At 42.8% G+C, this 27,903-nt stretch overlaps 2 protein-coding genes across 2 annotated transcripts; one reads left to right on the forward strand and one right to left on the reverse strand.

Annotated features, from left to right (window-relative positions):
* Positions 1 to 706: 706 nt before the first annotated feature.
* Positions 707 to 1,483, forward strand: LOC115109871 (GTPase IMAP family member 7-like). Its single transcript, XM_029635116.2, has 2 exons — positions 707 to 767; positions 876 to 1,483. Exons 1-2 carry the CDS (start codon positions 707 to 709, stop codon positions 1,481 to 1,483), a joined length of 669 nt encoding a protein of 222 aa, XP_029490976.1.
* Positions 1,484 to 5,618: 4,135 nt separating this feature from the next.
* LOC135573031 (N-acylneuraminate cytidylyltransferase-like) lies at positions 5,619 to 27,677 on the reverse strand. The gene is made up of 9 exons (XM_065022092.1): positions 27,112 to 27,677; positions 24,246 to 24,388; positions 23,291 to 23,328; positions 23,097 to 23,166; positions 19,868 to 19,998; positions 19,401 to 19,495; positions 18,982 to 19,153; positions 11,837 to 12,002; positions 5,619 to 7,053 (listed from the first exon to the last, which is right to left on the reverse strand). Exons 1-9 carry the CDS (start codon positions 27,330 to 27,332, stop codon positions 6,839 to 6,841), a joined length of 1,251 nt encoding a protein of 416 aa, XP_064878164.1. The 5' UTR covers positions 27,333 to 27,677; the 3' UTR covers positions 5,619 to 6,838.
* Between the last annotated feature and the right edge of the window lie 226 nt (positions 27,678 to 27,903).

The following is a 27,903-nucleotide window of genomic DNA, read 5'->3' on the forward strand; positions in this document are numbered from 1 at the left end:
TTATATATATATATATATTTATTTTACATTATAGGCATACACAATTTCTTCAGATTCTTATGTGTCCATATTTCCATGAGTTTCTAGTGGATAGATCATATGGTTCAAGAGAAAATAGCATAATTAATGAACAAACTACATAATTTGAAAGCTTCTGCAATGATTACCTTTTTCCACAACTGACACCACTTTGGCCCCAAAACATTCTTTAAAAATATGTTTAACCGCAAATGTAAAAAAAATAACACTTACTTTCTGACATGTTCCTCTTCTTGCTTTGGCAAATGCCACAGATATAAAAACCTGAAAGAATAAAAGAAATGGACCTTATTCCCAAAGGGTATTCAACGATGTTATACATCTCAAACCAACATTCAAATCATGACTTTTTGGATGGTCTTTCCCATCAGTGATCTATTTGTTGACATGTTGAATGTCAGGAAAGTTTTTAGTACTTTTTTTTCTATAGATTTCAATGGTTCACTTACGCTTTTCAAATGATCACGGCCGTGGCTTTCAGGTCCATAGGGAGGTCTTCAGCATATGGTCTGTGTAATTCTGAAAGGAAAAGTAGTTTCGCGTCTTCCTTATATATACTGTATAGACAAAAGAAAAGCTGTGTGGGCGGTTCTTAGGGAGCTCGGTGGATATAAAATTAGAAAAGATTCTTCTTCTCTTCATTTATTTTCAAATTTATCAAGACAAAATGGGTGGTAAAAATTCTAGCCCTCCTCCTACTCCTCCTCCTCCTCGAGCTGTGCCTGCAGGTGAGAATTGATTGATTTTGCTAACTTTACATTTGAGTTTTTCAATCCTGGAAATGTGTTTACTGGTTTTGAGTGATTTGATCATTAACAATGTATTATGTTTTGCAGGCCGTGACATTAGAATTGTGATGATTGGAAAAACTGGAGCAGGTAAAAGTGCCACGGGAAACACCATTCTGGGGAAAAACATTTTTACATCTATTGAAAACGCTGCCTCCGTGACTGAGAGTTGTGTTAAAGAAAGAGTTCATGCTAATAGATGGATATATGTGGTGGACACACCAGGACTGTTAGACACTGGGAAGACTCCAGTGTATATCGAAGGAGAGATAGTGAGGTGTCTTCAAGAGTCAGCCCCTGGTCCTCATGCTTTCTTGCTGGTTGTGGAGGCAACGACATGGAGAAAGGAGGATCAGAATACTGTGGACGATCTGGAGAGGCTCTTTGGACCAGAGATCTTCAAGTTCATGATTGTCCTCTTTACTCACGGTGATAAACTTGGGGGTCAAACAATTGAAACCTTTGTACGTGATGGTGATCTGCAAGTTCAAGCAATTCTAGAACGCTGTTCTGGCAGATTCCATGTTTTCGACAATACAAAAAGAAGTCACAACGATAGAAATCATAGAGATCAAGTTGTTGATCTGGTCACTATGATTGACAAAATGGTGGCAGTAGCTGGAGGAGGATACTTCCATCTTCCAAAAACAGAATAGAATGGGCTTGTACACTCTGGTAAACTCATTGGTACACTTAGTCGGGGGAGGGGAAGACATGCCCAGGTTTTATACGAAGGGACTCAACAAATCACAGCACATATTGAAGGGTGCACTTCCTGCTTTTACTTCCTGCTATTGGTACACTCACAATGGCTGCCAGTCCAACCATTATGCCATAATTGACTTTCTACTTCTATGGGTATTTCAGACATGGAAGATTAAGGTTATGTTTACAAAAATAAAGATTTGAAGACATCATCAAGGCATTGGATTCCAGCAAAGCAAGATACAAAAATGATCTGCTAACAAACATGTTCAGTGATAGAGCTCTTAGGTTGCAGTAATATTCAAAGTATGTTAGGAATAAACATATAGAATTGGAGTATAAGTACAAAATGTATAAGAAAAACATTGTTTTGCATAATACATGTTGATCTATTGTAAGAAATCCTGTCAATACAATTTTTTGAAATTGATAGTGAGCATTGTAAATTCTGATGAAAAACAATAAACTTTGATAATCACTATTATGGTTTGTTGATTATTATTTAGTCTACACATTATCCTAATAGCATACCTTTGACAATAATGTATAAATTATTAACTGAGAAAGTGAAGTGAAAGTGGATTTTTAAATATTTGTTTAAGACATTTAAGATAGGATTACTTGTTTTCAGATGCTGAATTGCATTGACATCGGTATACAGTGCATTCAGAAAGTATTCAGACCCCTTGACTTTTTCCATATTTTGTTACGTTACAGCCATATTAAAAAGAAGAAGAAATGTCCCTCAATCTACACACTACCCCATAATGTCAAAGCAAAAACAGGTTTTTAGAAATGTTTGCTAATTTCTGTCACGTCCTGACCTTAGTTCCTTTTTTATGTCTCTGTTTTATGTTGGTCAGGGCGTGAGTTGGGGTGGGCATTCTATGTTTTTTGTTCTGGGTTTTGTATTTCTGTGTTTGGCCTGGTATGGTTCCCAATCAGAGGCAGCTGTCGATCGTTGTCTCTGATTGAGAACCATACTTAGGTAGCCTGTTTTCCCACTATGATTTGTGGGTAGTTGTTTTCTGTCTTTCTGTGTCTGCACCAGACAGAACTGTTTCGTTTGTTCCTCTTTGTCTTTTAGGTGCCTTTTGGCAAACTCCTAGCTGGTTGTCATGCGCCTTTTACTGAGGAGTGGCTTCTGTCTAGCCACTCTACCATAAAGGCCTGATTGGTGGAGTGCTGCAGAGAGGGTTGTCCTTCTGGAAGGTTCTCCCATCTCCACAGAGGAATTCTGGAATTCTGTCAGAGTGACCATCGGGTTCTTGGTCATCTCCCTGACCAAAGCCCTTCTCCCCCAATTGTTCAGTTTGGACGGACGGCCAGCTGTAGGAAGAGTCTTGGTGGTTCCAAACTTCTTCTATTTAAGAACGATGGAGGCCACTGTGTTCTTAGGGACCTTCAATGCTGCAGAAATGTGTTGGTACCCTTCCCCAGATCTGTGTCTCGACACAATCCTGTCTCAGAGTTCTATGGACAATTCCTTCAACCTCACGGCTTGGTTTTTGCTGTGACAACTGTGGGACCTTATAGAGACAGGTGTGTGCCTTTCCAAATCATGTCCAATCAGTTGAATTGATCACAGGTGGACTCCAATCAAGTTGTAGAAACATCTCAAGGATGGTCAATGGAAACATGATTCACCTGAGCTCAATTTCGAGTTTCATAGCAAAGGGTCTGAATACTTATGTAAATAAGGTATCTGTTTTTTATTTTTTAAATACATTTGCAAACATTTCCCCAAAACTGTTTTTGCTTTGTCATTTTGGGGTATTGTATGTAGATTGATGAGGATATATTTTTATTTAATCCATTTCAGAATAAGGGAAGGGGTCTGGATCTTTTTAAAATATATTTGATTTGATTATTTTCACCTAACCCCACCACCCCTCCCCTAATTGGAGTAAATAATGGACAACAACACTTAGGCTTCAACTTCTTGTTGCTTTCAGTCCCACACTTCAGCTCCACTCAACCCTTCCCATCTAACACCATACATTTTTTGTATATGGCCAATATGCTAAGGGCTGTTCTTGTGCACGATGTAAAAATAGGGCTTTTTTCAGATTATTTTGTGCTACTCCATCTCTGTGCCACATAAAGATGCCTTATATGTAAGGTCACTCTGCTGAGTCGTGCACTTCAATCACAGATTCAACCATACACGTTAAAAAAACAATCTGACTGAAGGCCTCATATATATACATATTCACGTAGTGTATAAAACATTAACACCTTCCTAATATAGAGATATACCCCCCTTTACCCTAAATTTGTCAGGGCATGGACTCTACAAGGAGTCAAAGGCATTCCACAGGGGTGCTGGCCCATTTTGACTCCAATGCTTCCCACAGTTGTGTTCATGGAACATTCTTATTCCACACAGGAAACAGTTGAGTGTGAAATACCCAGCAGCGTTGCAGTTCTTAGTACAAACCGGTCCCCCTTGGCAGCTACTACCAGAGCCTGTACAAGGGCACTTAAATATTTTATCTTACCCATTCACCCTCTGAAAGGCACACACACACAATCCATGTCTCAAGACCTGTTTCCTCCCCTTCATGTACACTGATGGATTTAACAAGTGACATCAATAAGGGATCATAGCTTTCACCTGGTCAGTCTACAGTCGTGGCCAAAAGTTGAGAATGACACAAATATACATTTTCACAAAGTCTGCTGCCTCAGTTTGTATGATGGCAATTTGCATATACTCCAAAATGTTATGAAGATTGATCAGATGAATTTAAATAAATTGCAAAGTCCCTCTTAGCCATGCAAATGAACTGAATCCCACAAAAACATTTCCACTGCATTTCAGCCCTGCCACAAAAGGACCAGCTGACATGTCAGTGATTCTCTCGTTAACACAGGTGTGAGTGTTGACTAGGACAAGGCTAGAGATCACTCTGTAATGCTGATTGAGTTTGAATAACAGACTGGAAGCTTCAAAAGGAGGGTGGTGCTTGGAATCATCGTTCTTCCTCTGTCAACCATGGTTACCTGCAAGGAAACACGTGCCGTCATCATTGCTTTACACAAAAAGGGCTTCACAAGCAAGGATATTGCTGCCAGTAAGATTACACCTAAATCAACCATTTATCTGATCATCAACAACTTCAAGGAGAGCGGTTAAATTGTTGTGAAGTAGGCTTCAGGGCACCCAAGAAAGTCCAGAAAGTGCCAGGACCGTCTCCTAAAGTTGATTCAGCTGCGGGATCGGGGCACCACCAGTACATAGCTTGCTCAGGAATGACAGCAGGCAGGTGTGAGTGCATCTGCACACACAGTGAGGAGAAGACTTTTGGAGGATGGCCTGGTGTCAACAAGGGCAGCAAAGAAGCCACTTCTCTCCAGGAAAAACATCAGGGGCAGACTGATATTCTGCAAAAGGTACAGGAATTGGACTGCTGAGGACTGGGGTAAAGTCATTTTCTCTGATGAATCCCCTTTCCGATTGTTTGGGGCATCCTGAAAAAAGCTTGTCCGGAGAAGACAAGGTGAGCTCTACCATCAGTCCTGTGTCATGCCAACAGTAAAGTATCCTGAGACCATTCAAAAACCCAACAAATTCTGACAAACTCCAAGCATTGATTATGCAAGAATGGGCTGCCATCAGTCAAGATGTGGCCCAGAAGTTAATTGACAGCATGCCAGGGCAGATTGCAGAGGTCTTCAAAAAGAAGGGTCAACACTACAAATAGACTCTTTGCATCAACTTCATGTAATTGTCAATGAAAGCCTTTGACACTTATGAAGTGCTTGTAATTATACTTCAGTATTCCATAGTAACATCTGACAGAAATATCTAAAGACACTGAGGCAACTTTGTGAAATTAATATTAGTGTCATTCTCAGAAGTTTTGGCCACAACTGTATGTCAAAGAGAGAGCAGGTGTTCATGTTTTGTACACTCAGTGTATATATTTCATTAAAACAAAGACAATTTAAAAAGTACATACGGTATTTGTCAACACAACATGTAGTGATATAAAACCCAAACTACACTGACCTGACAACCTGTAACAGAATTCCTCTTCTTCAGAGGAGGAGTAGCAAGGATCAGACCAATGTGCAGGGTGGTAACTGTTCATAATGATATATTTAATACATCAACTGAACAAAATAACAACAGTACCAACAAACAACCGAAACAGTCCCGTATGGTGAAAACACTAACACAGGATACAACCATCCACAAAACACAATGGAAAACAGGCTACCTAAGTATGGTTCTCAATCAGGGACAACGATGGACAGCTGCCTCTGATTGAGAACCATACCAGGCCAAACACAGAAATACCAAATCATAGAAAAAAGAACATAGACAACCCACCCAACTAAAACAAAGACATAACAAAAGAACTAGGGTCAGAACGTGACACAACCTGTAAATGCCATTTCAGCCTGAGCCAAGTACATGAAAGTGAGTAAATATACTTCTTTCTAGAACTCCAGAGAAAGTAGAGATGATAAGCTTTATTGTCACTTTGTCTGATTGATAAGAATGCAGTTTAGAATACAATATCCTGAGTGTCAGTCTGTTACTGCTCTCTTGTCAACTCCTTTTTTTACATGACAATGAATGACAAGGGGATATTCTCAATTGCATATTCCTCAAGTCCTCGTCTCATTCTCAAAAACCATTGAAGGAGAAGGTCAGAGGGAAGAGAAGGAGACGGGGAGAGTGGGTGCGAGGAGTATGCAATTGAGAATGCAACTCTTCCAGTTTACATGTGAAGTTTAGAATGAGTGTTTTTTGGCGGGAAATTATTATTCTGGGTAAAAAAAAAACACTCCAGTTCATGAATGTCTAAAACTAGATATTTTTAGTTTCCTGGCCCAGAAATTGATTTCGACAAACAAATCAGTCCCCAAAAAATCTGTTCGGCCCTCAAGCCAAAAGGTTTGACCCATGTCCGCTTTAGAACACAATCTGGAGTTTAGAATGTATTTCTGTGACTTTAGAACACAATCTGGAGTTTAGAATGTATTTATGTGACTTTAGAACACAATCTGGAGTTTAGAATGTATTTATGTGACTTTAGAACACAATCTGGAGTTTAGAATGTATTTATGTGACTTTAGAACACAATCTGGAGTTTAGAATGTATTTATGTGACTTTAGAACACAATCTGGAGTTTAGAATGTATTTATGTGACTTTAGAACACAATCTGGAGTTTAGAATGTATTTCTGTGACTTTAGAACACAATCTGGAGTTTAGAATGTATTTCTGTGACTTTAGAACACATTCTAGAGTTTAGAATGTATTTCTGTGACTTTAGAACACATTCTAGAGTTTAGAATGTATTTCTGTGGATGCGGTCCTGTTCCATCTGAGACTTGGCCTTCTTCTTGAGCAGCAGGATGTGTTCAGAAAACTCCCTCACAGCCCCCAGGCCTGCAGCACTGTGGCAGGAGTATTTAGCAGCGTTGATCGCCACCACTGGGGCATCCCGGGGTACTGCACTCAGCCCAGCCAGGTTCAGACAGTCAACATCGGGTGCCTCATTACCTGTAGGAGGGAGAGATGGAGGGATGAAATGGAGGTGTGAGATTAGTTTTATTTTATTTTAAATCTATTTAAGTGTCCATAAGGTGGTTATGGAAGTATTCTAAGAAAGAGCTGATCGTGGACTACAGGAAAAGGAGGGCCGAACAGGCCCCCATTAACATGGACAGGGCTGTAGTGGAGCGGGTCGAGAGTTTCAAGTTCCTTGGTGTCCACATCACCAACTGACTATCATGGTCCAAACACACCAAGACAGTCATGAAGAGGGCACGACAACACCTTTAACCCCTCAGCAGTCTGAAAAGATTTGGCATGGGTCCCCAGATCCTCAAAAAGTTCTACAGCTACACCATCGAGAGCATTGTGACCGGTTAATCACCGCCTGGTATGGCACCTGCTTGGCATCTGAACATAAAGTGCTACAGAGGGTAGTGCGTACGGCCCAGTACATCACTGGGCCCAAGCTTCCTGCCATCCAGGACCTAGAGGAAAGAGGAATGGCCCAAAAATTGTCAATGACTCCAGTTACCCAAGTCATAGACTGTTCTCTCTGCAACCGCACTACAAGCCGGTACCAGAGTGCCAAATGTAGGACCAAAAGGCTCTTCGGTCTGCACTTCGGTCTGCAGGTAGTATAACTTTTCATTACATTTCATTATAGTACAACGGTTTGATTTGTCTAATCTTAGCAATTTCTTCTTAGCTTGCTACATAGCCGTCTTTGTATCAAAGATAATTGCGTAATTATCGTATTTCGTCGTCCTAACGTATCTGCCCAGCAGCTAGCCAGCTAGCTAACGCCCACCGTCTACATAGCTAGCTACATAGCCGTCTCTGTATCAAAGATAATTGTGTAGTCTAGAGCGATTTTCTAGGTTACCTAGCCAGCTATTGTCGTTCTTTTAACGCAGCGTAACGTAATCAACACTGCTAGCTAGCTAGCCAGCTAGCCCCTGAATCAACAATGCAGCCAGCTATTTGTCGCCCTTAACGTAGGAGACACTGCTAGCTAGCTAACAGCTAGCCAACGTCTACCGATTAGAACTCAACAACCCGGTCGCATTCCGCCTCGCTCCACAGGTAGTATCACATTTTCATTTAATTTCATTACAGTACAACAGTTTGATTTGTTTGATCGTAGCTAGCTACATAGCTAGCTACATAGCCGTCTCTGTATCAAAGATAATTGTGTAGTCTAGAGCGATTTTCTAGGTTACCTAGCCAGCTATTGTCGTTCTTTTAACGCAACGTAACGTAATCAACAACGCAGCCACTGCCAGCTAGCCTACAAAGTCAACAACGCAGCCACTGCCAGCTAGCCTACTTCAGCAGTACTGTATCATTTTTAATCATTTTAGTCAATAAGATTCTTGCTACGTAAGCTCAACTTTCTGAACATTCGAGACGTGTAGTCCACTTGTCATTCCAATCTCCTTTGCATTAGCGTAGCCTCTTCTGTAGCCTGTCAACTATGTGTCTGTCTATCCCTGTTCTCTCCTCTCTGCACAGACCATACAAACGCTCCACAGCCACCCCTGGTGGTCACGACCCATGTGGAGTTCCAGGTCTCTAGCCTCTGGAACTGCCGATCTGTTCATCTCAGCCTATGCCTCCCTCCAGTCCCTCGACTTCTTGCACTGACGGAAACATGGATCACCACAGATAACACTGCTACTCCTACTGCTCTCTCATCGTCCGCCCACGTGTTCTCTCGAGAGCTTCTGGTCAGCAGGGTGGTCGGGATCCTCATCTCTCCCAAGTGGTCATTTCTCTTTCTCCCCTTACCCATCTGTCTATCGCCTCCTTTGAATTCCATGCTGTCACAGTTACCAGCCCTTTCAAGCTTAACATCCTTATCATTTATCGCCCTCCAGGTTCCCTCGGAGAGTTCATCAATGAGCTTGATGCCTTGATAAGCTCCTTTCCTGAGGACGGCTCACCTCTCACAGTTCTGGGCGACTTTAACCTCCCCACGTCTACCTTTGACTCATTCCTCTCTGCCTCCTTCTTTCCACTCCTCTCCTCTTTTAACAGAGGGGCGGTCTGGCGACGGGTGGGGGGCGATCTGGTGGCGGCAGGTTGCGGAGGGTACTTGTCACTACTTATCGAAGGTAAATCTGAACCACTTTCAGTTCAACTCGTAATTACCAAGATTGTTTTTGACAATGGTTAAGCTCTCTTTTATGCCTGAATGTGAGTGGGTTGAATGTCAAAATGAAGAGAATTCAATGTTTAGACTTGAAAATACTGATATTTCATTTATCCAGGAATCTCATTTGTGAGTAGGAGATATCCATCAGAATAAGGTGTATAACGTTGCTGCTTCGACTAGTGGAGCCTCTAAGTCCAAAGGCGTTGTTATTTTGATTAAAACGAATATAACTTCATTTATCGAAAAGACTAGCAAGGATACTTCAGGCCGCTTAGCTTCCATTTACACGTCTATGGCAAGAAAGTAGCATTTGTGTCTATCTATGCACCCGCTGTTTTTGAGGACAGCTTTTTCGCTGGGCTTACCAATAAATTGCGATCACTTTCAGAGTATGAATTGGTCATAGGGGCAGATATGAATGCAGCTTTCGATCTCAACCTTGATAGATCCACACAAACGTTTTCACCTGACCAACAATCAGCATCATTAGTGTTGAATGGAATGACGGAACATCTCAGTATCTCTGTGTGGCGAGTTCAGAATCCGGGCATCAAAGATTATACCTGTTCTTCTGCATATCACAAATCATACTCTAGAATTGATTGTTTTCTATTCTCTAAGTATGTGCGTCATGCCAATATAAATATTGCCTGCGATGCTTTCAGATCATGATCCCCTGGTTACCCAAGTGGGTGTGAGCTTTAAGGCAAATAAAACAAAACGTTGGCATTTTAATATGACCCTTCTTCAAAACTAATTGTCCGTGGCTGAATTTCAATTTGCATTTTTAGAAAAAAACACAAGGACTCTGTAGAGGACCCCAGGTTTACATGGATGGCTACTACAGGGTTTATCACAGACTTTACATCTTATGCATCTCACCTCAATAAAGCCAGGAATCACAGAATCAAGTTATTGGAGAAAACATTTAAAATCACTTCAACAAAACTCCCTATTGTTTTGAGGTGCGTTCGGGAGTCCGCACCTTAGGGGGGGGGGTTCTGTCACGCCCTGGTCGAAGTATTTTGTGTTTATCTTTATGTATTGGGTCTGGCCAGGGTGTGGCATGGGTTTTTGTATGTGGGTGTGTATATATTGGGATTGTAGCTAGTGGGGTGATCTAGCAAAGTGTATGGCTGTCTGGAGTGGTTCTCAATCAGAGGCAGGTGTTCATCGTTGTCTCTGATTGGGAACCATATTTAGGCAGCCATCTTCTTTGAGTTTGTTGTGGGTGATTGTCCTTGTTCCTGTCTATGTGTTAGTGTACACAAGTATAGGCTGTTTCGGTTTTCGTTACGTTCTTTGTTTTGTAGTGTTTGTATTTTAGATTTGTGTTACGTTTTGTTCATTAAACATGGATCGCAATCTACACGCTGTGTTTTGGTCCGACTCTCCTTCACACCTAGAAAACCGTTACAGGCAGAATGTAGTTGGGCTTCTCCTACACTGATTACATCCTCCTCTCATCATCACTATATGCAGACGATATTCTCTATCAAAAATTCAATCTCCTCTTTATTATCCACATTTGAAGAATTCAAATTGCTGTCCAGGTATAAAATAAATTGGACAAAATCAGCATTAATGTTACTGAATGAAGCGGCCAAAAAAAGTTTCACTTCCCTCAACAATTCCTATGAAAACACAGCTCATGTATTTGGGTATAAGTATACAAACATCCCAAACATGGTCTGGTGCAGTTTAATTATGTCAAGATGAACGAGAAGGAAGGAAGGAAGTTTAATGGGATTTAACAGTTTGGGAGAAGTTATCTGCTTCTTTACAACCTAGGGGCAGCTTCCATAAAGATGAATGTGTTTCTACGTATTAGTTTCCTGAGCATGATGAACCCACTTCAGCCACCTGTAGGCTATTGGGGAAGGATTGATAAACGGGTGGTGTCAGAGGAAGGCCCTAAACATTGTCATAGACTCCAGCCACCTTAGTCATAGACTGTTCTTTCTGCTACCCCACGGCAAGCGGTACCGGAGTGCCAAGTCTAGGTCCAAGAGGCTTCTAAACATCTTTAACTCCTAAACCATAAGACTCCTGAACATCTAATCAAATGGCTACCCAGACTATTTGCATTGCCCCCCTCTCTTCTACACTGCTGCTACTCTCTGATATTATCTATGCATAGTCACTTTAATAACTACCTACATCTACATATTACCTCGACTAACCAGTTCCCCTGCACATTGACTCTGTACCGGTACCCCCTGTATATAGCCTCGCTATTGTTCTTTTACTGCTGTTCTTTAATTATTTGTTACTTTGATTAATTATTCTTATTTTTATTTATTATAACTGCATAGTTGGTTAATTAAGGGCTTGTATGTAATAATTCCACTGTAAGGTTACACCTGTTGTATTCGGAGCATGTGACAAAATAACATTTGATTTGATTTCCATCTCAGAAGGGCTCCAAATAAATAACTTCATACGTTTTGATTGACATGAACGCAAAAGTATTACTCAAAATAGAATGTTAAGATTCCACTATATTACAAACTGTACTATAAAACTAAAATGAATTAGTAATAGTAGTACTATTTGTAGTAGTAGCAGTTGTAGCAGCAGTAGTAGTAGTAGTAGTCGTAGTAAATTGTTAAATGAAAAGAACAGTGAGTTTACCCATATAGGCGACCTCCTTCCAGTCCAGATCCCTGTTGTCCATCATGGCTATGACCTCACCCTGGATGTCCTTGCCCAGCTGCCTGACCTCGCAGCCTGTCCTCTGGGATAGATTGTCAGCCAGGGCCTTGGTCACAGGGTCCTCACTGGATGAGATCAGGATCACCTGGAGGAGACAGAATAAAACAAATGTCTATGCTCTGTGTTTTGTATGGCTGCTCTGTGTGTTGAATATAAGCTCTGTTTTGTATGGAAGCTCTGTTTTGTATGGAAGCTCTGTTTTGTATGGAAGCTCTGTTTTGTATGGAAGCTCTGTTCTATGTATTGTACAGACTGAGTGTAAGGAGGAAATATCAGTTCATATTCAGTTCAGAGTGATTAACACAATGTTTAACATACAGTTTTTAGAGTTCTGTAATACAAATCATTCCCAGTGTTCTGTTTGTGACATTCAAGGTGCAGGTTGATGGTCACTAGACTTGATAGTGAATGTTATGGATTATTGTCTTATCTGTTGATAGTGATTGACACCAGACTGGATGTACAAGGTCTGAGGACACACTGATTATTCACTGTTGTATTGTATTGCCATTGTGTGTGAACTCGGTTGATTCTGTAGCAGCTGGACAAGTCACTGCCTTTTGTTTTGTCTTCCTACAAGCCTCTGGGCTGGTGTTTATCTGGTGCTGTCTGATTAGGATATAAAGGGTCTGTCTCCAAGAGGACTGGTGTTTACAGAACATTTGGTGCTGTCTGATTAGGATATAAAGAGCTCCATTTTTATGGAACGGTCTGCCTACCCATGTCAGAGACGCAAACTCGGTCTCAACCTTTAAGTCTTTACTGAAGACTCATCTCTTCAGTGGGTAATATGATTGAGTGTAGTCTGGCCCAGGAGTGGGAAGGTGAACGAAAAGGCTCTGGAGCAACGAACCGCCCTTGCTGTCTCTGCCTGGCCGGTTCCCCTCTTTCCACTGGGAGTCTCTGCCTCTAACCCTGTTACGGGGGCTGAGTCACTGGCTTACTGGGGCTCTCTCATGCCGTCCCTGGTGGGGGGTGCGTCACCTGGGTGGGTTGATTCACTGTTGTGGTCAGCCTGTTTGGGTTGGCGCCCCCCCCCTTGGGTTGTGCCGTGGCGGAGATCTTTGTGGGCTATACTCGGCCTTGTCTCAGGATGGTAAGTTGGTGGTTGAAGATATCCCTCTAGTGGTGTGGGGGCTGTGCTTTGGCAAAGTGGGTGGGGCTATATCCTTCCTGTTTGGCCCTGTCCGGGGGTGTCCTCGGATGGGGCCACAGTGTCTCCTGACCCCTCCTGTCTCAGCCTCCAGTATTTATGCTGCAGTAGTTTATGTGTCGGGGGGCTAGGGTCAGTTTGTTATATCTGGAGTACTTCTCCTGTCCTATTCGGTGTCCTGTGTGAATCTAAGTGTGCGTTCTCTAATTCTCTCCTTCTCTCTTTCTTTCTCTCTCTCGGAGGACCTGAGCCCTAGGACCATGCCCCAGGACTACCTGACATGATGACTCCTTGCTGTCCCCAGTCCACCTGGCCATGCTGCTGCTCCAGTTTCAACTGGCCTGGGCCCTAGGACCATGTCCCAGGACTACCTGACATGATGACTCCTTGCTGTCCCCAGTCCACCTGGCCATGCTGCTGCTCCAGTTTCAACTGTTCTGCCTTACTATTATTCAACCATGCTGGTCATTTATGAACATTTGAACATCTTGGCCACGTTCTGTTATAATCTCCACCCGGCACAGCCAGAAGAGGACTGGCCACCCCACATATGCTCTCTCTAATTCTCTCTTTCTTTCTCTCTCTCAGAGGACCTGAGCCCTAGGACCGTGCCCCAGGACTACCTGACATGATGACTCCTTGCTGTCCCCAGTCCACCTGACTGTGCTGCTGCTCCAGTTTCAACTGTTCTGCCTTATTATTATTCGACCATGCTGGTCATTTATGAACATTTGAACATCTTGGTCATGTTCTGTTATAATCTCTACCCGGCACAGCCAGAAGAGGACTGGCCACCCCACATAGCCTGGTTCCTCTCTAGGTTTCTTCCTAGGTTTTGGCCTTTCTAGGGAGTTTTTCCTAGCCACCGTGCTTTTCCACCTGCATTGTTTGCTGTTTGGGGTTTTAGGCTGGGTTTCTGTACAGCACTTTGAGATATCAGCTGATGTACGAAGGGCTATATAAATACATTTGATTTGATTTAAAGGGCCCGTCTCCAAGAGGCTGGTGTTTACAGAACATGTGGTGCTGTCTGAATCGGATATAAAGGGTCTGTCTCCAAGAGGCTGGTGTTTACAGAACATTTGGTGCTGTCTGATTAGGATATAAAGGGCCTGTCTCCAAGAGGCTGGTGTTTACAGAACATGTGGTGCTGTCTGATTAGGATATAAAGGGCCTGTCTCCAAGAGGCTGGTGTTTACAGAACATTTGGTGCTGTCTGATTAGGATATAAAGGGCCTGTCTCCAAGAGGCTGGTGTTTACAGAACATTTGGTGCCGTCTGATTAGGATATAAAGGGTCTGTCTCCCTGTTGCAACTTGTAATAAACCAGAATGATTTTTGATTGACTGCTCTCCTTTTTGTTCACCTGGATATTCATATTACACCATAGACATTACAACATAGACATTACAACATAGACATTACAACATAGACATTACAACATAGACATTACAACATAGACATTACAACATAGACATTACAACCTAGACATTACAACATAGACAATACAACATAGACAATACAACCTAGACATTACAACATAGACATTACAACATTACAACATAGACATTACAACATAGACATTACAACATAGACAATACAACATAGACATTACAACATAGACATTACAACCTAGACAATACAACCTAGACAATACAACCTAGACAATACAACCTAGACAATACAACCTAGACATTACAACCTAGACATTACAACCTAGACATTACAACCTAGACATTACAACCTAGACATTACAACCTAGACAATACAACCTAGACAATATAACCTAGACATTACAACATAGACAATACATTAATTTGTGGTAGCAGTCGTTGTAAAAAATAAAGTAACACCTGTCTGTCACTGTTTGATCTTTTAAAACACAATGAATGAATCACCAGTAGTCATCTCATTATCTTTGTATCTCCACTCCCTCTCTCTGCAGTGTGTGTGTTCTATATGTACAGTATCTGTACCTCCACTCCCTCTCTCTGCAGTGTGTGTGTTCTATATGTACAGTATCTGTACCTCCACTCCCTCTCTCTGCAGTGTGTGTGTTCTATATGTACAGTATCTGTACCTCCACTCCCTCTCTCTGCAGTGTGTGTGTTCTATATGTAGAGTATCTGTACCTCCACCCCCTCTCTCTGCAGTGTGTGTGTGTTCTATATGTACAGTATCTGTACCTCCACTCCCTCTCTCTGCAGTGTGTGTGTTCTATATGTACAGTATCTGTACCTCCACCCCCTCTCTCTGCAGTGTGTGTGTTCTATATGTACAGTATCTGTACCTCCACTCCCTCTCTCTGCAGTGTGTGTGTTCTATATGTACAGTATATGTACCTCCACTCCCTCTCTCTGCAGTGTGTGTGTTCTATATGTACAGTATCTGTACCTCCACTCCCTCTCTCTGCAGTGTGTGTGTTCTATATGTACAGTATCTGTACCTCCACTCCCTCTCTCTGCAGTGTGTGTGTTCTATATGTACAGTATCTGTACCTCCACTCCCTCTCTCTGCAGCGTGTGTGTGTTCTACATGTTCTATATGTACAGTATCTGTACCTCCACTCCCTCTCTCTGCAGTGTGTGTGTGTTCTATATGTTCAGTATCTGTACCTCCACTCCCTCTCTCTGCAGTGTGTGTGTTCTATATGTACAGTATCTGTACCTCCATTCCCTCTCTCTGCAGTGTGTGTTCTATATGTACAGTATCTGTACCTCCACTCCCTCTCTCTGCAGTGTGTGTGTTCTATATGTACAGTATCTGTACCTCCACTCCCTCTCTCTGTAGTGTGTGTGTGTGTTCTATATGTACAGTATCTGTACCTCCACTCCCTCTCTCTGCAGTGTGTGTTCTATATGTACAGTATCTGTACCTCCACTCCCTCTCTCTGCAGTGTGTGTGTTCTATATGTACAGTATCTGTACCTCCACTCCCTCTCTCTGCAGTGTGTGTGTTCTATATGTTCAGTATCTGTACCTCCACCCCCTCTCTCTGCAGTGTGTGTGTTCTATATGTACAGTATCTGTACCTCCACTCCCCCTCTCTGCAGTGTGTGTGTTCTATATGTACAGTATCTGTACCTCCACTCCCTCTCTCTGCAGTGTGTGTGTTCTATATGTACAGTATCTGTACCTCCACTCCCTCTCTCTGCAGTGTGTGTGTTCTATATGTACAGTATCTGTACCTCCACTCCCTCTCTCTGCAGTGTGTGTGTTCTATATGTACAGTATCTGTACCTCCACTCCCTCTCTCTGCAGCGTGTGTGTGTTCTACATGTTCTATATGTACAGTATCTGTACCTCCACTCCCTCTCTCTGCAGTGTGTGTGTGATCTATATGTTCAGTATCTGTACCTCCACTCCCTCTCTCTGCAGTGTGTGTGTTCTATATGTACAGTATCTGTACCTCCATTCCCTCTCTCTGCAGTGTGTGTTCTATATGTACAGTATCTGTACCTCCACTCCCTCTCTCTGCAGTGTGTGTGTTCTATATGTACAGTATCTGTACCTCCACTCCCTCTCTCTGTAGTGTGTGTTCTATATGTACAGTATCTGTACCTCCACTCCCTCTCTCTGCAGTGTGTGTTCTATATGTACAGTATCTGTACCTCCACTCCCTCTCTCTGCAGTGTGTGTGTTCTATATGTACAGTATCTGTACCTCCACTCCCTCTCTCTGCAGTGTGTGTGTGTTCTATATGTTCAGTATCTGTACCTCCACCCCCTCTCTCTGCAGTGTGTGTGTTCTATATGTACAGTATCTGTACCTCCACTCCCCCTCTCTGCAGTGTGTGTGTTCTATATGTACAGTATCTGTACCTCCACTCCCTCTCTCTGCAGTGTGTGTGTTCTATATGTACAGTATCTGTACCTCCACTCCCTCTCTCTGCAGTGTGTGTGTTCTATATGTACAGTATCTGTACCTCCACTCCCTCTCTCTGCAGTGTGTGTTCTATATGTACAGTATCTGTACCTCCACTCCCTCTCTCTGCAGTGTGTGTGTTCTATATGTACAGTATCTGTACCTCCACCCCCTCTCTCTGCAGTGTGTGTGTTCTATATGTACAGTATCTGTACCTCCACCCCCTCTCTCTGCAGTGTGTGTGTTCTATATGTACAGTATCTGTACCTCCACTCCCTCTCTCTGCAGTGTGTGTGTTCTATATGTACAGTATCTGTACCTCCACCCCCTCTCTCTGCAGTGTGTGTGTTCTATATGTACAGTATCTGTACCTCCACTCCCTCTCTCTGCAGTGTGTGTGTTCTATATGTTCAGTATCTGTACCTCCACTCCCTCTCTCTGCAGTGTGTGTGTTCTATATGTTCAGTATCTGTACCTCCACTCCCCCTCTCTGCAGTGTGTGTGTTCTATATGTACAGTATCTGTACCTCCACTCCCTCTCTCTGCAGTGTGTGTGTTCTATATGTACAGTATCTGTACCTCCACTCCCTCTCTCTGCAGTGTGTGTGTTCTATATGTACAGTATCTGTACCTCCACTCCCTCTCTCTGCAGTGTGTGTGTTCTATATGTTCTGTATCTGTACCTCCACTCCCTCTCTCTGCAGTGTGTGTGTTCTATATGTTCTGTATCTATACCTCCACTCCCTCTCTCTGCAGTGTGTGTGTTCTATATGTACAGTATCTGTACCGCCACTCCCTCTCTCTGCAGTGTGTGTGTTCTATATGTACAGTATCTGTACCGCCACTCCCTCTCTCTGCAGTGTGTGTGTTCTATATGTACAGTATCTGTACCGCCACTCCCTCTCTCTGCAGTGTGTGTGTTCTATATGTACAGTATCTGTACCTCCACTCCCTCTCTCTGCAGTGTGTGTGTTCTATATGTAGAGTATCTGTACCTCCACCCCCTCTCTCTGCAGTGTGTGTGTGTTCTATATGTACAGTATCTGTACCTCCACTCCCTCTCTCTGCAGTGTGTGTGTTCTATATGTACAGTATCTGTACCTCCACCCCCTCTCTCTGCAGTGTGTGTGTTCTATATGTACAGTATCTGTACCTCCACTCCCTCTCTCTGCAGTGTGTGTGTTCTATATGTACAGTATCTGTACCTCCACTCCCTCTCTCTGCAGTGTGTGTGTTCTATATGTACAGTATCTGTACCTCCACTCCCTCTCTCTGCAGCGTGTGTGTGTTCTACATGTTCTATATGTACAGTATCTGTACCTCCACTCCCTCTCTCTGCAGTGTGTGTGTTCTATATGTACAGTATCTGTACCTCCACTCCCTCTCTCTGCAGTGTGTGTGTTCTATATGTTCAGTATCTGTACCTCCACCCCCTCTCTCTGCAGTGTGTGTGTTCTATATGTACAGTATCTGTACCTCCACTCCCCCTCTCTGCAGTGTGTGTGTTCTATATGTACAGTATCTGTACCTCCACTCCCTCTCTCTGCAGTGTGTGTGTTCTATATGTACAGTATCTGTACCTCCACTCCCTCTCTCTGCAGTGTGTGTGTTCTATATGTACAGTATCTGTACCTCCACTCCCTCTCTCTGCAGTGTGTGTGTTCTATATGTACAGTATCTGTACCTCCACTCCCTCTCTCTGCAGTGTGTGTGTTCTATATGTTCTGTATCTATACCTCCACTCCCTCTCTCTGCAGTGTGTGTGTTCTATATGTTCTGTATCTGTACCTCCACTCCCTCTCTCTGCAGTGTGTGTGTTCTATATGTTCTGTATCTATACCTCCACTCCCTCTCTCTGCAGTGTGTGTGTTCTATATGTACAGTATCTGTACCTCCACTCCCTCTCTCTGCAGTGTGTGTGTTCTATATGTACAGTATCTGTACCTCCACTCCCTCTCTCTGCAGTGTGTGTGTTCTATATGTACAGTATCTGTACCTCCACTCCCTCTCTCTGCAGTGTGTGTGTTCTATATGTTCTGTATCTATACCTCCACTCCCTCTCTCTGCAGCATGCGGATACCCATAGTATCTCTGGTGTTGACTGAGACCATCTCCTCTCCAGAGACAGAGATGAGGACGCGGCCGTCAGTCAGACAGCCGGAGACGTTACACAGCAGCAGACGCACCACCTCAGGCTTGTCCAGGCCAAAGTAACCAAACCTGGACAGGAACAACACACACAGGGACAACATTTGGACAACCACTCCTCTGTCTTACAGCATTGTTCATTGTGTTGCTTTACCACAAAATCTAATTATATTTAAAGTGCATTCAAATAAACACTTTCAGAGAGAGAGACAGAGACAGACAGAGACAGACAGAGAGATAAGAGAGAGAGAGATGGTTCGGAGTGAATGACTTGAACAGAGAGGGAACTTGAAATTCTAGGTCAGTGATTTCAGACTACCTCAGTACTCTCTGTTCTGCCACGGGCCAGTCGATATCCACATCAATATCCACACTGTACTCTGGCAGCATCTCATAGTAAGCCCACTTCCCCCCCTGAGAAAGACAACACAAAGGGTATTTCTATTAGCATTCAAAACACTAGTTAACAATAGAATATCTAGTAGTATCACAGATCAGTCCATCTCTCAGTGTGTATGTTGTTTCTATTCAGGCTCACATCCACTGAATGAATAAACGTTATTGATCCACTGAGGGGAATAGGGTTCACCACCAGCAACAGACATACACATCACGGCCTGTATTCATAAAGCATCTCAGAGTAGGGCTGCTGATCTAGGATCAGGTCCTCCCTGTCCATATAGACGTATTCATAATGATTGAAAAAAGAAAACTGATCCTAGACCAGCACTCCTATCCTGAAACGCTTTGTGACTATGGGCCCTGATGGGGTATAGTGCCAGTTACCTGCAGGCCTCTCTCTATCGTCGCTCTGGTATAAATGTAGAAAGATCCGTTCTCACACAGCTCTCCATCCCAGTCCTGTCTCCGGGGCCTGTTACACGGGTCTAAATTCAGAGGCTGGGTGGCTACACTACCTGAACAGGAGAGAGAACACATAGTCAATGTTATAGCTTATAACTAGAAACCAGACTACTTCCTGGTCAGGACAAAAACTAATTTGTCTAAACACCCCTCATCTCTCTATTGTGATACACAGTGATTAGTGGTGGATGGAGTTACTTCAATGTAATGTGCTTGTGAAAGATACTATATTTACAGTTGAAGTCGGAAGTTTACATAAACCTCAGCCAAATACATTTAAACTCAGATTTTCACAATTCCTGACATTTAATCCTAGTAAAAATTCACTGTTTTAGGTTAGTTAGGATCACCACTTTATTTGTGAAATAAAATGTGAATAATATCAGATTAATAGTAGAGAGAATTATTTCTTCCAGCTTTCATTTTTCATCACATTCCCAGTGGGTCAGAAGTTTACATACACTCAATTAGTATCTGGTAGCATTGCCTTTAAATGGTTTAACTTGGGTCAAGCGTTTCAGGTAGTCTTCCACAAGCTTCCCACAATAAGTTGGGTGAATTTTGGCCCATTCCTCCTGACAGAGCTGGTGTAACTGAGTCAGGTTTGTAGGCCTCCTTGCTCGCACAAGTTTTTTCAGTTCTGCCCACAAATTTTCTATGGGATTGAGGTCAGGGCTTTGTGGTGGCCACTCCAATACCTTGACTTTGTTGTCCTTAAACCATTTTGCCACAACTTTGGAAGTATGCTTGGGGTCATTGTCCATTTGGAAGACCCATTTACGACCAAGCTTTAACTTCCTGACTGATGTCTTGAGATGTTGCTTCAAAATATGCACATAATTTTCTTACCTCATGATGCCATCTATTTTGTGAAGTGCACCAGTCCCTCCTGCAGCAAAGCAACCCCCACAACATGCTGCTGCCACCCCCGTGCTTCACGGTTGGGATGGTGTTCTTTGTCTTGTAAGCCTCCCCCTTTTTCCTCCAAACATAACGCTGGTCATTATGGCCAAACAGTTCTATTTTTGTTTCATCAGACCGGAGGACATTTCTCCAAAAAATACGAGCTTTGTTCCCATGTGCAGTTGCAAACCATAGTCTGGCTTTTGGCGGTTTTGGAGCAGTGGCTTCCTCCTTGCTGAGCGTTGATATAGGACTCGTTTTACTGTGAATATAGATACTTTTGTACCTGTTTCCTCCAGCATCTTCACAAGGTCCTTTGCTGTTGTTCTGGGATTGATTTGTACTTTTCGCACCATAGTACGTTCATCTCTAGGAGACAGAATGCGTCTCCTTCCTGAGCGGTATGACGGCTGCGTGGTCCCATGGTGTTTATACTTGCGTACTATTGTTTGTACAGATTAACATGGTACCTTCAGGCATTTTGGAAATTGCTCCCAAGGATGAACCAGACTTGTGGAGGTCTACAACTTCTTTTCTGAGGTCTTGGCTGATTTCTTTAGATTTTCCCACGATGTCAAGCAAAGAGGCACTAGTTTGAAGGTAGGCCTTGAAATACATCCACAGGTACACCTCCAATTGACTCAAATGATGTCAATTAGCCTATCAGAAGCTTCTAAAGCCATGACATCATTTTATGGAGTTTTACAAGCTGTTTAAAGGCACAGTCAACTGAGTGTATGTAAACTTCTGACCCACTGGAATTGTGATTATTTCACTTATAATTCACTCTGTGTGTAAACAATTGTTGAAAAACAAAACTAAAGTTTATTAACAAGAAATTTGTGGAGTGGTTGAAAAACGAGTTTTAATGACTCCAACCTAAGTGCATGTAGACTTCCGACTTCAACTGTACATACGTCACGGCCGTCGAAAGAAGTGAACCAAAGTGCAGCGTGGTGCGCGTACATTTTCCTTTTTATTTAAAATGACAACCAACAAAACAACTGTGAAGCTTACAGGGCTACGATGCCTCTAACAAAGTTAACTACCCACACTGAAAGGAGGGAAAAAGGGCTACCTAAGTATCATTCCCAATCAGAGACAACAATAGACAGCTGTCCCTGATTGAGAACCATACCCGGCCAAAACATAGAAATAAAGAAACATAGAAAACATAACATAGAATGCACACCCCACATCACACCCTGACCTAACCAAATAGAGAAATAAAATGTCTCTCTAAGGTCAAGGAGTGACAACATGTTAGTCATTTAGCAGACGCTCTTATAAACACAATCCATTATCATTGAGCATTAGCATCTTACATCAAGATATGATGGGTAGGTGTTTTCAAACACACAATAGAGTTTTTCCTGGCTCTGGTCACATGGTCAGGACAAACTCCTGACCCTACTTATAAAGTGAGGGACAGTTTTTCCTCAGGCACAGTGTAGTGGAAAATGTTATATGCTGTACACATTGTGTTCTTTCTCAAGGTTGGCATGTTCTGTAAACTGTCTGACAATGAGAATAATTTGTTTTGTGTTATTAAGTTGCGATGTGCTTATGGTTTGTTCACAGGGTTTGAGTCAAGCAGAAGAGGACCTAGATACAAGATAATAACCTCCCTCACTCTCCCACCCTGATACTCATTCCTTGTATCTGTGTCTGCTTAGTCGTGCTGAGGAGACTTGTCTGTGCAGCGGTATAAAGGACAAGTGAAGGGACTGACCCTTCAGATCTCCTGACAGACCTGAACATTAACTGGAGAGGTTCCAACAAACTTAACTGATAATAAGTGTAAGGTCCTAAACATAACACATGGCTGTCCTGTACCTCCTTTCTTCACCTCCTGTGAGGTCCTAAACATAACACATGGCTGTCCTGTACCTCCTTTCTTCACCTCCTGTGAGGTCCTAAACATAACACATGGCTGTCCTGTACCTCCTTTCTTCACCTCCTGTGAGGTCCTAAACATAACACATGGCTGTCCCGTGCCTCCTTTCTTCACCTCCTCCTTTGGCTTCACCTCCTTTCTTCCTCCTGTGAGGTCCTAAACATAACACATGGCTGTCCCGTACCTCCTTTCTTCACCTCCTGTGAGGTCCTAAACATAACACATGGCTGTCCCGTACCTCCTTTCTTCACCTCCTTTCTTCACCTCCTGTGAGGTCCTAAACATAACACATGGCTGTCCTGTACCTCCTTTCTTCACCTCCTGTCCTAAACATAACCAGCTGTCCTGTACCTCCTTTCTTCACCTCCTGTGAGGTGGCTGTCCTGTACCTCCTTTCTTCACCTCCTGTGAGGACACAAGTCTGGAGAAGACTGGACGTGAGGTCCTAAACATAACACAAGTCCCTGTACCTCCTTTCTTCACCTCCTGTGATCATCTAACCAGGGCCTCCTTCAGGTGGAAGGGATGCAGGCATGGCTGGAGACCTCCTGTGAGGCCTGGATGTGACAGATCACCTCCACCTCTGGAGGAGGACAATGGCACAACAGATATTTGATTTATCCATTATTTAATCAGGTAGCCACTTGGTGATATGATATGACACATGAATACATCTACACACAACAGATATTTGTTACTGTTGACATCTGTATCTATGGAGTAGGTCCCACTTCATTTGGATAGCACCCTATTCATGGGTTGTCTATAGCCGCTCTCACACTATCAACAATCTACCACCTGAAACTCTTAATACCAGACGTGCTTCTACATCTGCATTGCTTAGTCTTTTGGGTTTTAGGCTGGGTTTCTGGATAAGCACTTTGTGACTTCTGCTGACGTAAAAAGGGCTTTATAAAGAAATGTGATTGATTGATTGATTGATTGATTGATATGCAACACTTTCCTAGGGTTGGGATTAGGGTTATGTTATTAGAAATTGAATTAAAAGAAAACCGCATGTGAGCATTATCATGTGAGCAACTGTGCAGGGGGCACAATAACTGTCACTGATTGGCTGGAGAGGGGTGAGTCAGACCACACACCTGGTTTCCCAGACTGGTGTTCTCAGGTTCTGATTAAAAAGCAGGAAGGAAAAACAGCAGCAGGCTCTGCGGCCCTGAAGGTCGTATGTTTCAAGTGTCTCAGAGTTGGAGTGCTGATTTACCTCATAGATCACAACAAATAAAACTACATGGACAGGGGGGACCTGATCCCAGATCAGTATTCCTATTCTGAGATGCTTGATACATGCCGTCCCAGAGCCTTAGCCAAGCTAGCTTGATTCCTCACGCCTCCCTCCTCGTCTCCGTCTCACAGCACATTGGAGCAGAAGATCTGAGGTTCCTCCACTCAGATCTCCTCCTCTAATGCGTTTTGAGAAGGAGGCAAGGAGAGAGGACATGAGGAATCAAGGAAATACACTTGACATTCACCCCCTACCTGGGTTTAATCGGGCGAATTCCTGGATGGTGTCAAGAGAGCTGGAGGAGTCTTTGGACACCTCTGGGCTCCTGCGGTGAACCTGAGCTCCCCATGCCTTGGCTACCTTCTCAATGTCATCATGGTCAGTTGATACCCACACACTGGGAGAAAGAACGGAACAAGTTGATTCCTCAGGCTTTGTAACAAGTAGGCTGCATCAGTGTAATCCAGTCTTGTGTGGCCGAGCCCAAACCAGGGACTTCATTCAGAGACTGTACTTTAACTTTCAGACAAACAAAATAAGAATCTGACATGGGTATACATATTTATACAACAAACAGTTACTAATGTATAGTTATGACCAGGAGTTAAAGTAGATGTCATTTCTTCCCAGTATGGAACCTCCTATGTGTGAACATGCGTGTACTAAAACAATGCATGGGCCTAACAGGACCGGTTCTGGACGTTCTGCTGCCCTAGGCAAGACAAAAACAATGGCCACTATCCCCCTAACCTAGAATAGTGTAATGCAGGGGTTGGCAATAGGTTTGGCCCTAGGCCAGTTTTTTTCTCAGCTAATAGTTGTAGAACAGAACATTATAGAGGTCCCATTCATGATTAAACTACAAATGAAACACATTTTAACACATCTGGTTACTATGCTATATAATGTCAAAAACATATCCTAATATTTTCAATCTGATTACACTGCTAAAATCACTAATGTCTTTATTAAATTATTTTGTTATTTTCCTTTGTGCGTTGATTGCAATCAAGACAAAATGTCACTCTGAAAAAGTTTCAAAAGAAAGGTGGAAATGCAAATAGAAGTGTCAGGGAAGAATGGACAGAGGAATAGGTTTTCTTACCATATTTCTCCTATATCAAACCAGAGTGTCTTATTTGCAACGAAACGGTTACTGTTTGCAAATCATTAAATATTAGACATTATGAATCTAAGCATGGCAGTTTCAAAACATACCTTTCCACCCAGACAGAGGCTTGACGAAGTAGAAAAATGTCAGCTTTAACTGCTGGCTACTCATCCGTTGCTTAACTCAACAACATAATTGCTTCCCTAAAAGCTGCTGGGTTTAAACATCCACTCTTTTCAGAAAGTGAAAAGCTCAATTAATAGGGATAGATTAGCCAAGTATCATTGTTTTGGGGCAGAATAATGTGAGGTGTTTTGTTGGATGTGCGTCTTGGTCAGTTTAGCTCGGGAAATGCCGCCCTGTTCAAATCACCGCTCTAGGTGTGCTGGTGTGGTACCAGAAATCTCCCCCCTGACAGAATCTCCCCCCTGACAGAAATCTCCCCCCTGACAGAAATCTCCCCCCTGACAGAAATCTCCCCCCTGACAGAAATCTCCCCTCTGACAGAAATCTCCCCTCTGACAGAAATCTCCCCCTGACAGAATCTCCCCCTGACAGAAATCTCCCCCTGACAGAATCTCCAGAATCTCCCCCTGACAGAATCTCCCCCTGACAGAATCTCCCCCTGCTCGTTCTTCGCTGCTGCGATTTACTTGCTAGTTGAGATTTCTGCTCTTCACCCAGTTGTCAGTTTAGCCTACATTTCACTGATTTTAGTAGCAGAAATCATTTTTGTCTGCAGTTTATTTTGTATTAGTCTATAAATAAATCTCTTTGTCAAAATTCGTCATCTCTCCCATGTCTTATTCTACTAGTATGTTTGAAAGTGTAACGATAATAATTCAGCCATAGTTGTTCTGAAATGTTTATTGCTTGCCAACATTTGACTCCCTCCATGTTTAATATAACACACACACATTCATTATTAATTTCGGTTGCCTATCCTGATGTGGTGTGTACCACAGAAAGTATTTGACTCTGATGTGTACCACAGAAAGTATTTGACTCTGATGTGTACCACAGAAAGTATTTGACTCTGGTGTGTACCACAGAAAGTATTTGACTCTGGTGTGTACCACAGAAAGTATTTGACTCTGATGTGTACCACAGAAAGTATTTGACTCTGATGTGTGCCACAGAAAGTATTTGACTCTGATGTGTGCCACAGAAAGTATTTGACTCTGATGTGTGCCACAGAAAGTATTTGACTCTGATGTGTACCACAGAAAGTATTTGACTCTGATGTGTACCACAGAAAGTATTTGACTCTGATGTGTACCACAGAAAGTATTTGACTCTGATGTGTACCACAGAAAGTATTTGACTCTGATGTGTACCACAGAAAGTATTTGACTCTGATGTGTACCACAGAAAGTATTTGACTCTGATGTGTACCACAGAAAGTATTTGACTCTGATGTGTACCACAGAAAGTATTTGACTCCAGCCACAAAAGTAAGGACATTAGAAGGGTGGGGGGATCCTGACAGGGAGGAGATTTTCGGCACAACACCAGCCGTGGGTCCTAATCATATAGTTCTACTTAGAATCCCTATTAATTCAATAACATCTCTGTGGGCCTAGTCATAAAGATTTGTCATTTGACTTTTAAAATCTATTACCTTTTATTGTGGCATAAACACAACCAGTCATGATGTTTTCATCTGATTGTCAAACAATCATATTCAAATGGCTCCTTTACAAGGCTACCTGCGCACGTTCATCCACCCGCAACATATTTCCAACCTCCAAACAGTAGTGAATGGAAAGAGACATCTGTTACACAAAACATCAACAAGTGTATTGACATTTGGCAAGTCTTACTGTACTTTCTCCCCTGGTTATGACAGATGCATCATAAACAGCATCGACTATCACTAATAAACAATAATTGCATGCATTTGGTGCAGCTAAATAACGTTACTATTAACAAAGGCGTCAGAGCAAGTCCATATACCGTAGCTAGATTAGAAATACATTTGACCAAAATGTTGACTGAATTAACGTTACCTGTCAAACTGTTTGGAGTCCACTGCAGCTCTCAGAACCCATCCGATGAGGGGGACACCGGCGAGCATTTTGATATTCTTCAGGGGGATCCCCTTACTGCCTCCCCTCGCCAGGATCAGGGCTGCGATGTGTCTCTTCTCACCGCTGTCTTTAATAACCTTTGCTTTTCTGTCTCTCACATCTTCGATGCCTGATCGCGTTCGTTTTCTTGTAGCGGCCATTGAAAGGATCAGTAGCCGGGTGGGCAGACAATAGTCTTGTAGCGGTAGCGATGGATAGCAGTCGTCTGAAGTATCTAGCACCTTGCTTTCTAACTCACTGTAACTAGCTAGCCACGTACTTAGTTTACATGACCTACTACGGCTTAAACTGTGTGAAGGAAATCCTACAAATGACTTTGGACACAGTAAAAAAAGAGGCGTAGACCTGCTAGCTTTACTCGGAGGTACAACAACGATTCATTTTGATGCGATAGTAACAATTTCAGTTGAACTATTTACTGAATTTACTCTGGTAACGGGTTAACTGGCAAAGTCAAGAAAACGATGATCGCGCTTCAATTAGGGGATTCGATTATCTGATCCGGGTTTCCCGGGTCGGAGGAGTTATAGCGGGTAAAACGTGATTGCATTCATTTTGGAACCGGGCTACCTCCCGGGCGTGAGCCAGGTTCAAATGCCGTGTTCAGGTCCCAGTCGGAACTATGAAACTCTGAAATGTCCGACTTGCAAAATGGTTGAACGTGGCAGGTGTATAACTACAACCAAGTAGCAAGTCGGAAATGTCACGAGT

The sequence above is a fragment of the Oncorhynchus nerka genome, linkage group LG8 (assembly GCF_034236695.1).
Source record: "Oncorhynchus nerka isolate Pitt River linkage group LG8, Oner_Uvic_2.0, whole genome shotgun sequence".
NCBI classification, from domain to species: Eukaryota; Metazoa; Chordata; class Actinopteri; order Salmoniformes; family Salmonidae; genus Oncorhynchus; species Oncorhynchus nerka.

Excerpts from the sequence above, each read along its gene's own strand:
- LOC135573031 (XM_065022092.1), bottom strand. The coding sequence starts at position 27,332 with ATGGCCGCTACAAGAAAACGAACGCGATCAGGCATCGAAGATGTGAGA. Across the intron at positions 19,496-19,867 it reads CGATAGAGAGAGGCCTGCAG|GGGGGGAAGTGGGCTTACTA; the intron begins GTAACTGGCACT and ends TGTCTTTCTCAG. Across the intron at positions 19,154-19,400 it reads GCAGAACAGAGAGTACTGAG|GTTTGGTTACTTTGGCCTGG; the intron begins GTAGTCTGAAAT and ends GTTCCTGTCCAG.
- LOC115109871 (XM_029635116.2), top strand. The coding sequence starts at position 707 with ATGGGTGGTAAAAATTCTAGCCCTCCTCCTACTCCTCCTCCTCCTCGA. Across the intron at positions 768-875 it reads TCCTCGAGCTGTGCCTGCAG|GCCGTGACATTAGAATTGTG; the intron begins GTGAGAATTGAT and ends TATGTTTTGCAG.